At 50.1% G+C, this 13,385-nt stretch overlaps 1 protein-coding gene across 2 annotated transcripts in view; it reads left to right on the top strand.

Annotated features, from left to right (window-relative positions):
• Nucleotides 1-8,303, top strand: part of VSTM2B (V-set and transmembrane domain containing 2B) — a 26,375-nt gene extending 18,072 nt beyond the window's left edge. For both annotated transcript variants that reach the window (XM_024132346.2, XM_024132345.2), the window contains one exon: nucleotides 7,594-8,303. In XM_024132346.2, coding sequence (XP_023988114.1) covers nucleotides 7,594-7,682 — 89 coding nt within the window. In that variant the 3' untranslated portion in view covers nucleotides 7,683-8,303. The remainder of the gene's footprint in view (nucleotides 1-7,593) is intronic.
• Nucleotides 8,304-13,385: the final 5,082 nt, after the last annotated feature.

Here is a 13,385-nt window from a genome sequence, read left to right as displayed (position 1 = left end):
ACAGAGGGAGGCCCCCATGCCCCAACAGAGGGAGGCCCCCATACCACAAAAAAAAAAAAAAAAAAAAAAAAAAAGCCATTATAAATGTTAAAATACAAAAAAAAAAAAAATCTCATTCCCATGCTCTCTCTCTTAGAAGCAGCCTGGGGCTGTGGTCTAGCCTAGGCACTGTGGGAAGAATTCTGGCTCTTCAACCCTGAGAGTCGGTGTGTGGCAGTTAGGTATGTGGACAGAAGCCAGATTGTCTGGGTTCATGTCCCAGATCTGCCATTTATTTTAGTGTGGCCTTGGTAGGGTTGCTAGATTTAGCAAATAAAAATATAGGACACCTGGTTAAATTTGAATTTCAGATAAACAATCAATAGCGTTTTAGTATAAATATGTCCCATGCAATATTTGGGATTAATATATACTTAAATTATCAGTTGTTTATCTGAAATTCAAATTTAACTGGGCATCCTGTATTTTATCTATCAACCCTAGGCTTTGGGCAGGTCAGTTTACCTCTCTGGATCTCAGTTTTCCCATCTGTAAAATAGGGATAAAATAGTAATTCCTACAGTAAAGAGAATGGTATTTCAAGTAACGTGCTTGCCACAGTGCCTGGCCCCAGCCGGAGCTAGCCAGATTTGCTATCATTATCCTGAAAGTGCTTAGCTTGGTCTACTTGAGCCCCGGACGTGGGTGGGGCTGCTTGCTGGGGGCAGAGGAGGGGAGGAGGCCTGGGGCCAGCCCTCTGGCACGTGCGGTTCCACCATGGCTGGAGAGGTAGGACGTGTGAGGAAGCCGTTTATGGGTCTAGGGGAGAAGGGGACACAGGCAAGGGCCACATGAACACATTCATTTGTGCCAAGCCCTCTGTGTCTGGGTGCTCAGAAAGGGCTGCCTGGAGGAGGCGCACTTGTTCCAGGTCAGAGGTACAGGTCAGACCCAGACAGAGGAAAAGGAGGACTCAGTGGTTCTTCAGGGTGAGCCTGGAGTGCACTCGAGGTGCTGGCAGGGAACAGTGGATCAGAGCGCAGGACTGGCGGCAGAGGAGCCGTGGGGGTGAGGTTGCTGGGGAGGATTACGAAGCAGCCCCAGCTGTGACACTGACATGGCGGCACTTTCTCCTGAGGGCAGAGAGAACCCATCGAAGGTTTGCCCCTTAGGGATAGTTATCCAGGTGCGTCAGAAGGTGGGAGATAGGCACGGGGTGGCAGTTGAGGCAGGAAAACACTTTAAGAGGTCACTGCTGCACTGAGGCCATGGCAGGGGAGGGGGCACAGTGAGGCGTGGCTAAAATAGGCGCGACCCCTGTGTCTGCCCCCTTTCAGCCCGGGAGCGCTCAGGCTCCTCCCACTGCCTAGACAAGGAGGCTGCCCTGTGGGCATTACTCTCGGTAGACATGCTGTCACCCACCAGGAGGACAGCTTGTTCTCAAACCCAGGAGCCAGCTGCCTAAGGCTGGGGTAGGACAGGCCAGCAGAGCAGGGTCAACACGGGACTGAGTGACACACATCTCATCCCTTCGCTTGCATCTCCATATCCCACACTTCCAATTTCCTTTAAAACCCAAGGCCATTTGCTGCTCCTAGTTTTTACCCTAGTTAACAGCGCACATTAATCTTATGGCAGAAATTAATTCTGTCCAATTCCGTTAGTGCTTGATTATTCCTTGCTGACTCCCTTTGAATAAATATCCATGAAGAGGCTTTAATTAAAACATCAACATCGGAAGTAGCCTCTTGCAAGGTGGCATCTTCCCACCCAGCTGCGGCTGGGCCACCTGGCCTAACCAGCATAGCGTCCAGGGGAGGGCAGAGAGCCAGAGTAGGATGGGTGCAGGTGGCCATCAGGAAGCCAGGAATGTCAGGGCAAGGAAGGCTAGCTCCCCATCATCACACAGTCGTGTAGGGATGAAGTCGGCTTGAAAGCCAGGCCCCCTGGATCCCACACCAGAGCTGGCTCAGAGGTTGCAAACTCAGTCAGCCACAAAGGGCCAAGTGTGGGGGATGGATGTGAGTGAGGCAGGTTGGGAAGGGAGGCGCGACTGCACAGGGGGCCAGGGAGGTAACTGGCAGCCTCCCTGTGCCCAGCTGGGGGTCAGGAGAGAGCAGTGAGAAGGAGATTCCTGCAGAGAAGACAGCTACTGGTCATGTAGCTTGGTGACTAAGCAGGCCCAGAGCTGCTGTGTCTTGGGCCTTTCCAGTAGACATTCGGATCTGTGCTTTTAGGTAGAAGTCTCCCACATTTTACATGTTGGATTATAATTTACAATTTTTAGAGCTCTGTGTGTACTAAGTCAGACCCTTCTGCAGTCCAGATTGAATCCTCAAGTGGCAACTTGGTGCCTTTCTGTTGCCCCTGGGCTCTGTGACCTTACGCATCTCCCCTGCAGATAACGGCATGGTGCTTAACCATAGCCAAGATGACTCCTAAGAGCTCTCTCTGTTCTACTCCACAAGCCCCTGCAAACGCACAGAAAGCGTGGCCCCAGGAAGCTCCAAGGGGAGCCTTCCTCTTTGGCTGGGCTCGGCCACCACCACACTCACAGCTTGGGTCCAGGATGGAGCTGGGTCAGGGCTGGAGGTGCAGGGCCAGCGATGGGAACAGGGTGTAAGAGCTGGTCTGTTCCCAGCTGCCCCAGGCAGACAAACCGTAGTCTCCATGGTAAGTGGATGTCCAAGTCCAGCCCATAAAGGCCAGCCAAGCTCAGACTGTTGCCACTTGGGAGGTGGCCATCTTCTCTCATTCTCAGATGGCAGCAAAGGGGGAAAGGAATAGAATCCAACATCCACACTGAAAGAACCTCATCCAGGGCACTCTGCTTGGTTTTCTAACTTTTTTTAGCCAAAAAGCCCTTATTCAAATGACATGTCATGACAGCACAAAATGCTGAACGGACATAAGTGGGCTTGCTCTTCTTGACACAGAGGAGGGATCTGTCCTCCAAACCCTCATCATAGTCCCGATGATAGGATATCCATGCTTACCGGTGGAGTGGCTTTGTCCACTGAGACTGGACTAGTTCTTTCTGGCTACCTGTACTCGACATGGGAATATTCTAGTGCAGCGCTGGAGGGGGCAAGGGCAAACCCACATAGTGAACCTCCAAATTTGCTTAGGTCACAAGAGCAGAATCAGCCTGTTAGCTATTCTTGCATGTAGAACCAGACCTCAGATGTATCTTAGTTTTACTTACTCTTCTCAAACCTGAAATAAATGTTTAGTTTTTAAGCTATAGCCAAAACAAACAAAACAAAAACATACAGCCTTTGAGCAACACCAGACTCTGAGGGGCACTGTTTGCAAACTCCTGACCCAGATTGGCCCCTCGGCTGCAGCTCCCAGGCCTGCAGTGGGGAAGCGGAGAGGCTGCAGCTCTCTCCTATCCACAGCCTGCATGACAGGTGCTGCAGACCACAGCCGGGACAGAAGTTACGCTTGAGACCAAGAGAACCATCCATGATCCTAGAAGCGTGAGCTGGGCAGGTGGAGGGAGGGCAGTGTCTGTCCTGGCTAGCCAACCCCACTGGTCATCTGGGGAGCAGCCCACCATGATCCTGATGCCTGTAGAGTGGGAGTGGTCCCCTCAGTTCCCCCCGGGCCTGTAGGAGTCCAGGCCAGAGTGGGTGTGTCCAGCTACCACCTCTGCATCCCCTCCCACCAGGAACCAGACTCACAGGCTTGGCCTCCAGATAATGTGGGCAAAGTGAGGATCCCAGAGGGTGGCTGGAGCCAAGCCTCCTCCTTCACTTTCATCACTAGGTGATAAATGGCCCCAGAGGTTCCCTGTTGTTTTCTGACATGGTCTTTGGAGTTTTGCCATTGCTGGGTAAATAGAGAAGCAGGATTTTCCACTGGAAGCTGCTTGGACTGTCCAGCACCTTTGCTGTGCCATGGGTCTGGGTGAGCCCACATTTTTGGGAGCTCCTTTTAAATGGCTCTGGCGTGAGTCTTATCCCACTCACCATCCACATGATAAAAGTTAATATTCACAGCAGCTTTGATTTCTTTAAGAATGATTAGCAACATGGTGATATTTGTTTCATATACAGAGTGAATCAGCTACTACTCCATCAGATGCTTCCCTCACCTCTCAAGCAGCCTGATTTTCCAGCTTAACCATGACATAAGCAAGCTTCTGCGTGTTGTAGAGCTGTCCCCGGTACTCCTTAGGAAAGGAGGAAATGATAGATTGTTAGCAACCAGTCCTCACAGCAGCCTCCACTTCCTCGGGAGCACCAGGAACACAGACCTCTCCACGCCGCGTGGTAAAAGAGGCCAAAATAGGAGGTCCTGCCTCAACTGCGGAGCCAAAGGCACCCTCCTGGCCCCTGCCCTGGAGGGTGGAGGTGAGCCCTGGACAGCAGTGGGCAGTCCTAGCTTGCTCCAGGAAACAATGACAACAGGGTCTAGGGCAGCAGATGCTGAGCTGGGGGGTGGGGGGAACAGCCAGGGGCTAGACAATTGTCAGTGGCCCTCCAAGCGGATAGTATGTGGGGAGGAGGACAGTGGGCTGCCAGACTCCTGCATTCTAACCCATTCTGATGTGAAGACCCCTCTTCCTGCAGGAGCAGCCTGGAAGCCAGTCTTCCTTGGTCTGCCCTGGCTCATTTGGGTATCATTTGGCTTTGGTGTGACACCACAGTCATCTGTTTAGGTCATGATTCTGTGGGTCAGCTGGGTGTTTCTCATGCTAGTGTCTGTCAGGCTCATTCATGCATCTGTGGTCATCTGCCCTTTCATTTGGGGGCTGGTTGGTCTAGAGGGACCTCTGCTAGGATATCTCCTGGCTCTTATCCTGCAGCAAGCCAGCCCAGTCTTCTTCCCATGGCAGTGGGTTCCAAGAGCCACAGAGAAAGGGCAAGCCTCAGTGCACTTTTCAAGCCTTTGCTTGTTTCACATTTGATACTATTCATTGGCCAAAGCAAGTCCTGTGGCCAGCCCCAGCGTGAGTGTGTGAGGGCACTATCATAGAGTGTGGACACTGGGGGCAAGTAGATGAGGGAGGATGGGGCATTTGTAGCCATTTTTGCAGTCTGCCACTACGATCTTGCTAATCTGGATCCCAACCTGGTGAGACATGCCCTGCACATACTCGTTTCATGGAGCCATGCATATGCATATCCCTGTGTTATGGACTGTGCCACAGGACCCAGAGAGGTGAAGGGTGTTGCCCAGGTCACACAGCAACCTGGCCTGGAAGCTGTCCTGGTGCCAGCCCACTGCCCCATACCACCTCCCTTAGTCCCCTCTATGGCAATGCTGGGTCAGAGAGAGGATGAAGTACCACCCAGGAGCCAAACCTGGCTCCCCCCCACCCCCAGACATCCACCAGCAGAGACACTGAAGACCCTGGTGTCCACCCTCCCCAGATATTGGCCTCTGGGAGCCACCAGTCCCATCCTCCAAGCCCCTGCTGTTCCCCCCTTGGCCCAGCACAGGGGCGGGCTGGTTGTTTCAATCCAGGGTCTTTTAAAAGTCTTGTGCAATTTTTAAACATTTTAAATGTGAGTAGGTGAGATTGTAACAGTGGAAAAGACAAGTCAACAGTATTTGGAGGCAAATTAAAACTTCTCCTCCCTTTTCCTGTGCCCACGGTTCTGCAGTGTTCACCTTGCCTGGCTCGCAGCCCATTTGCCATGCCTCCTGCCCCTGAGTGCCTTGAGGATCTGGAGTTCTATTGCACACATACATCTGCTTTTCAATGCCTCACATGCTTGTTTCTGTCTCGCCTGCACGGGCCTGAGTGTCAGGGTTTGCAGGAGCAAAAAAGACCGGCACCAGGAGATGTGGAAGCCAGTGGGCCCAGTCTGGCCACATGAGCCCTGTGTGCCCAGGAGCCAGTGCTCTGCCGGCTGCATCCCTGTTTCCATGCATCCGAGCCTCGGTGAATCCTCCCAGGCATCTGGCCATCCATCAACTAGTCCGTCACTGCATCCACCCTCGTCCTTCCCAGAGACACGTGGCAGTGAGGACAAGCAAAAGAAGACCCAAGTCTTTGGAGTGACCACACCGTGGTCCTCCCCAATGACAGAGGGCAACAGGCAGGGCGTCAACTCGGGCCAAGCTGCACGGAGGGCCAGGAGTGACGACTGTGTGAAAAATTAGTACCCCAAGGGAAGCTTAGCACGTTTGGATTCTCCTGTCCTTGTGCTTCTCAGTGGGGGCTCAGAACTACGTGCAGAAATGATTGACCTTGGACAAGACAGGCACAACGGATGGCCTGTGCCCTCTTTTATTTCCGATCTTCAAACACAACCCTTGTTTTTTGAAAATGAACAGATGGAATCCTGGCATCTCAAGCCAGAATGGTCCTGGATCATTTGTCCAACCCCCTTCCTTGTACAGAGGGGAGACTGGGGCCCAGGACACAAGAATGATTTGGGATTGAGGGAAACACCTTGGATAGAAAAGACAAATGGCTCTTCCACCTGGAAAGGGGAGGAAATTGTGGGTTCAGGCCCAGCCTTGTCAGGGAAGCCACAAATCTGGCCGGCCTGGCAGCAGCTCCCGCAGGCGGCTAAGTGGAAGTGGCCACAACCTCTGTACCATCTGCTTGGCACAGGGAAGGGCCTCCTGTGTCTCTCCTCCCAGGTACGGAGCTCCAGCCCAGCTAGCTAGGTGGGGTGAAGGGAGGAGAGGCCTCCATATGTTGCAGGTGAGTAGGGTGGGGCTGGAAATTGCTTCCACGGATGCAGCCCGATTCTATGCAAGTCAGTAGTGATGTCCCCGGGGTTTGGGCAGTACCTGGGGCATGCATGGTGCTTCTACATCGGCTCCTGTCAGTTACCCTGGAGGGAGCATCCCACGTCCAGGTGAGAAGCCTGGAGTTCATGGGTAGACTTTCGCCCAGTTACACAGGAGGCCTTCCAAACAGATGAAGACCTTATGACAGACAGATGAGGAGCTGAGCAGGCAGCCCAGGTGAGGAGGATGAAGACACGATGTTACCGTCCCAGGGGTGGGCCAGAGGCTTGGGTTAGAGGCCACGCTGAAGGAGCAGATGGGAGTGACCTCCCACCAGGACAGTGCTTGGGTCACTCCTGGGGGGCCCTGGCCCACCCACCTCCACCAGCCAGTGATTGCCGAGCACCCCACTGTGACCCCAAGGGCTGGACTGACGGTCTGTGGAAAGGACTCACGTGCAGACATCAGGATGCTTCAAGCGGGATGTTTGTGAATGCAAAACTGTGCAGTTCAGGCAGGAGTTGGAGGGGCTGGAGTTGTGTGCAACCATGGAGTCTCTCTGGAGGAGTGGGGAGCTGGGCCTTAAACACTGAGGCCACTTTGCAGCGTAGTCTTGCGGGTGGGGGTGGAGAGGGAGCGTATCGTCTTCCTAGTCAACTAAAATAATGTTTGGATTTTGGATCCACTATCTAGCGCACGCCCTTCAGGCAGGGCCACCTCTGTGTCTGACCACGGTGAGCTCCTGTGCGGTCGGTAAATAGGAAGCGAGCGCAGAGCATCTGCGTGCCAGCTGAGTACCAGCTGGGTGCTGACATCAAGAGCCCAGCCGGCAGAGGGCTCATCCTCCCCCGTCTGTGCATAGGCCGCTGGGTTCTGGTGAATCAGGTGTTAACCCTGTCCCTCTCTCGTCCCCTGCAGGCACGGGCCCTAACTACGCCACAGACCCGCTCCTGTCCCTGCTCCTGTTAGCTGTACATAAGTTCCTCCGCCTGCTGGTGGGCCCCTGACAGACTCGCCGTCCTGCGCTCCTGAGTGGGCCCGCCGTGGCTGCCCAGTCCCTGGGTGAGGACTGCGTTGCCAGACAGACGCCGACAGACTCAGAGAAGCATGACCAAGTCCACGTGGAAAATAAATAAATCATATTTTGGGGGAAGTTACACAAATGTAGACCACCTAAAATAATGCATCTAGTTTCCAAATAAGATGGAGTTTGGACCATGCAGTATGCATGGGATCAGTGATTTCTCTATTTTAATGTATTTTTCTTTTCTAAACTTTTCCTCCAAGTCTTCATTTTGCACGAACTGTTGAGCAGTTATCTTTAGGATACTATGTAAAAATGTTGGGTCAAAGCCTTTCTGACAAAGCAAAATATTTTTAGTAGATTAATGTGTTTAGGAAATTTTTAATTTACTTTTTCCTTTGGGGGCTTTTCTCTTTTTTTATTAAAGTAAATTATTTCTTTTGAGACATTTTGATTTAAAAAAAGATACATCTTATCATAATTAAAATTCACTGTCAATAATATTTATTTTTAAATAAAGATTGGAAACAAGGTCAGACACTTGTTTATAAACTGTATTGTATAATGCTGAATAACAGTTGAATAAAAAACAACTTTGAAATAACCTTTCTACAGACATGTATGAATGTTAAGCCTTGATGCCCAAAGCAGCCCGAATGCTGAATGCCGTGACCTCATGGTCTTTGATGCCAGCTGCACCCTCGGCTGGCTGCGGCCCAGCCTGGAGGACAGCTCAGGGCACCCGGCCAAGGCCACACTGAGTAGACCGGAGTGCTTGCCCAGCCTCTGCTAGGGACAGGGAACCTCATGGAACCCGGAGTGAAAGGCATCCCCAGCCTGGGTCCTGAAGGAAAGGAGTTCCTGGGAACAGGTGTGATATAGATCAAGAGCCATTCTTTTCCCTTTTGGCTTAACTCTTTGTGCAAATGCATTTGCCCAGTTAGAGATTATGCACCCAGGTGTGATTTCTGCTGTTGGACTCACTGCTAGTTTGAGGAGAGAATCTGGGGAGAAGGTGGGGCTTTCCACGCTCTTTCTTCATGCATCCAGAGATTGCTTTGAGCCTCTGAAATGTGTGTGTTCGGGGCAGGTTACACATGTCTTAAAGAAATAGACAAGCCCTGGGGGCTGTTATTCGTCATTCCATGACAAGATCACATTAAATCTCCAGATCCCATGGATTCGTTTAAATCCTAGCCAGTTTTTAAACAAATGTGCTTGTCACTGATGTTGCTCACCAGACATTTCCATCTCTTCACTGGCTGGCACGTGTTTAGGACTGTGCTTCTTGGTATCCTGCGTGGGATACCAAGAAGGTGGGGCCGTGTCACCAGCTCTGGCCAGCGAGTTGTGAACAGAAGGGGCATGCTTCATTTCCAGTCCCAGACATTGGTTTGCTAATGCAAGAAGCATTCTTTTCCCCTGATAGGATGACTGGCAACTTTCAAGACAGTAAATGCTCTTCCAGCCAAGGTCCCAAGTTTCTATGATGGTCAGAGCCTCCTCTGCTGGCCAGCACTGGAAATGCAGCACTATGAGGTATCAACCTTGGCTGTTTCAAGCCACTGAGCTTTGGAGTTGTTTGTTATTGCAGCATAATCCAGCCTATCCGTACTGATTTGGCAAGGTACTGCCATATTTATTTGAGAGGAAAGAGAAAATAAAAGTGAGTTTGGACAATCCCACGTGTGCAGAGAGCCCCAGTGTGGAGCTGACATACTGGGATACCTGTGAGAAGACAACCTTGGGCCAGCTGTTTCTGGTGGCTACATTAAGCTGTTTCACATTTCATTTATATTGATCAGCACCAGTTGAGCTGTAAATTTAATCATTCTGTCTGGTGGGTAGTGATTCTGTCCAGAAGGATCATCTCTGTTTATAGTTAACTCAATACTGCAGCGGGCTGTCATGTTAAATACAGGCCCTCTGTGCTTAAAAAGAAAAAGGAACTTCCTGGAGGCCAGGTTGAATGGAAGCAATGTGTCAGTGATGGGCTGATGTTGTGCCAGATCACACTAGGGGCCAGGAGCCGGGGAGCCATTTTCCATCACCAAAACCAGATGCCTCTGCATACGTGCAATCAGCCAGGTTCCTGCCTGGAAGCAACTGGCCCTGGCGTGATGCATGTGGGAAAGAGGAGGCAGGTGTGCTTTGGGGAACTGCTCCCACGGGCTGCCCCTTTTCAGCACAGAGAGGCAGTGTCTCGCACCCAGAGGAACAAGCCCTTAAGTCTCTGCTCGGCGATCAAGGACTTCTGGGAAGGAAGTCATGACGGGGCTTGGCAAGTTCCCTAAAGTGGGAGCTTAACTGCCCCCCATAGATGAAAATGGAAGTCAGACTAAGGAGGAATGAGTGTCCATAGGAGGCAACAGCAAATCGCTCTGACCCTGGGACACCCAAACTCTTGCCCAGCATCCTTGCTAGTTTAGTGCCCTGGACTCAAAGGAGGGAGAAGTGAAGTGTGCCTCTGCAGATCCACAAAGAAGACAGATGGCGATCTGGTCACATGCTCTCTGGGGTCCTTTATGCTGCCCTCCAAGATAAGGACAAAGACCGAATAGCCTGCATTGAATTTTATGGGATGCATACAAACCAGGAGGGCCAAGCACCACTGAAAAGGGAAAAGGTGGGATTGGACTCACCACCCAAACCACCTTTTCCTTTGGATTTTGGTTCCAGCCCAGGGCAGATAGGGGTCCAAGGACAAGACAATTTATTTCAATTTGGGAAGGACACACTGTGGGTGATTCAGGACCTCTGGTCCCAGCCTGTGAGGACTACCCACCCTGCTTGAAGGGACTGTCAGTATTGCAACCAACACCAAAATGAGGGCGTGGAGGCAGGAGGGAAGAGGAGGGAGGTGATGGCAGGGCACACTCCACCCCGGCCGGAGGCAGAGCGAGAGGGTGGGGGAGAGCAGTAGGGGAGGCGAGGGGGAGCCAGGCAAGTTGGGGAGCAGCCCCCGCATCTACAGTTGTGACAGCACCTCCTGTTGCTGACCCACATGAGCCCTTCAGACAGCAGGCGGCATTTCAGGGCACAGCCTTGGGGGAGGGACAGGAATTCTCAGTCTGACAGGAGGTGATGTGACCAGGGCCAGTGGCTTTCTGAGTTTTGATTCTATTCCCACCCCACAATCTTAGTTACAGCTCTGAGTCAGAACAAAGAGCTCTGTCTAGTTGATTCAAGACTGGCCTTGGTTGGAGTATAACAAATCAAGCCATCTGTGAGCTGAGCTTGTAGCTAAGGTGCTTCTTACACAGGCAGGCAGGGGTACCCGTTCTTACTTATCTTTGCATTGCTTCCCCATACAGGCCCACCTCCACATCAGACAACATTGGCATCCATTTTGCCAGGGTTCAGAGGGTGCAACCCCTTCTTTTTCTGGACAAGAGGCAAGAAGCTCAGTGCATCTGCTCCCTGTGTCCATACACGTGCCTGCTTAGCAGTCTGCTGCTCTAAACACTTTCCTTCCAGAGGGAGGAAGGAAAGGATGCAGCAGCGGAGTGACCCACCCTGTGCACAAATTCAGCCAACCTGGTGGCACAGAGATGCCGCTGCCCTGCAGAGCTCCCTGCCTTCCTCAGCCCAGAAGAAACTTTATCTCGTCCCTGGGACTCCAGGGGCCCTAGAATGCATGCAAAACCCATGTCCTTTAGGAGGGACCCATCCTATTTTGCGGCTGCAGACACAGCACGAGGTAAAGTCTAGAAACAACACTGGCAGTGACCCCTTTTAAATGAGAAAGAGCCATGGAGCACTAAAAGTACATTTCAAGTCAGAAAACATGACTTCACACCAAGTCTAATCTGCCAGCAACTAGCAAAAAAACCAACAAAAATCAGATTTGTTCCCTGGATCTAATTTTTTTTAAGGGGGAAGTGATAACTCTTATCACTAAGTAATACTTTTGGAAGATATAGATGATATATCTTTTAGATCTTGAAGTCAGGGAGGATTTCTTAAATAAGACATCAAAAGTGGTCACTATAAAAGATAAGATGGATAATTTTGACTGCATTATAATTAAGAACATTTCTCAAAAGCCACCGTAAAGAAAGTGGAAAGAATTCATGAAATACAACCAACAAAGGATTAGTATCAAGCATGTATAAAGAGCTCCTAGAAATCAATAAAAAAAAAAGCACAAATAATACAATGGGAAATTAGACAGGAGACCTGAACCACCCTATCATGAAAGAGAAAATACAGCCAGAAAATATATAAAAAGGTGTTCAGCCTCAAAGTGATAAGAGAAATGTGAATCAAAGCCACAATGGTTATGCCCACTCAATTATCAACAATTTAAAAAGTTTGACAGTACCAAGTGTTAGAGAGGATGTGGATCACAAGATCTCTTACTCATTGATTGTAGGAGGGTAAATTGGTCTAACGTCACTGGAAAACACTTTGGCTCTAATTCTTAAAACTGAACATCCGCATACCTTGTGGCCCAGGAGTTCCACTCCTAAGTGGCAAAAACTCTTGCTCAGGTTTATAGGCTCAGGGAAGATGTAAACAAAAGTACACGGCAGACCCATTCACATAACCTGGAAACAGACAATTTCCCACAGGCAGGAGAATGGCTAAATCTGCTGTAGAACACGCTGATGGCATATTACACGAGAGCCAAAGTGGGTGAACTACATCTCAGCATCTATTAGTTGAAAAAAATAAATTACAAAAGATTAAATATAGTATAAGACCCTTTTTATATGGTTAAAATCCAGCTAAAACCAAGAGATAAAGAATCTAAAAAGGAAAGTAAGGGAGTGATGAATATGGATACCTTGGTGGAGGAAGGCAGGAAGGGGGTAGGGAGAGAGGAGCCCACAGGCGGACGTAGCTGATTCCCATGATCCTAGTTTTCGAATTGAGTGGTGGGGTAGGGAACTTACTGTATTATTTTGAATGAACGAATGATGCCATACAGGAATCAATGCTGACAGCATTGACATATCATAACAAGGACAGACCTTCTGTGCAGGTGAAATTAAAAACAAAAGAAGCAAAAAAAAAAAAAAAAGAAGAAGCAAAAAAGACTGAGACCTATCAGGGATTTATATTAAAACCAAAAACAAAATAACTTTCCCTTTCCAAGCCCCCGAGACAAATGCACATCTTAATCTCCCACCCAGAGGTTGCAAACTGGCAGTTCGTGGGCCACACAAGGATTTTTATTATTACTTTACAATATTGGGAACTCTCATGTAAAAATCAAATTTCTAGCTTCTCTTGAAAAAAAATCATAATATGTGGCCACGTGGGGCCCACATTCCCAAATGGTGAATGGGTGGGTGCCAAGCAGTAGCTGTCCCCTACAAAAGGACAGTCTCCCCACTTCCCTACAAGCTCTACCACTCCCCATCACCTTACGCAGCCTGCCGTATGCAGATACACAGTCTGTGAGCACCTTCAGGAAAATGAGTATGCACCCAGGTCCCTTGCCATCTCCATGCCGCCTCTCCCCTCAGCAGCCTCTGACAGCTGTGGTCACTTACAGGACCAGAAAGCAGCCATTCAGAATGCTCCCCAAAGAGGCAGAAGCAAGAGAAGGTTCAGGGTTCACCAGAATCCCATTCCCAAAGCAGGTAATGGATGTTTTCAAGTACCATGTATCCGGTTTTTTATTTAAGCACACAGCAAAGTTCAGTTGGATTGCAGATAACCTGAGTTTTCTTTTCCT

Source organism: Physeter macrocephalus, chromosome 17, assembly GCF_002837175.3.
Source record: "Physeter macrocephalus isolate SW-GA chromosome 17, ASM283717v5, whole genome shotgun sequence".
Taxonomy (NCBI): domain Eukaryota; kingdom Metazoa; phylum Chordata; class Mammalia; order Artiodactyla; family Physeteridae; genus Physeter; species Physeter macrocephalus.
The sequence above is the reverse complement of the archived record's forward strand: the minus strand, read 5'-3'. Positions and strand labels throughout refer to the sequence as shown.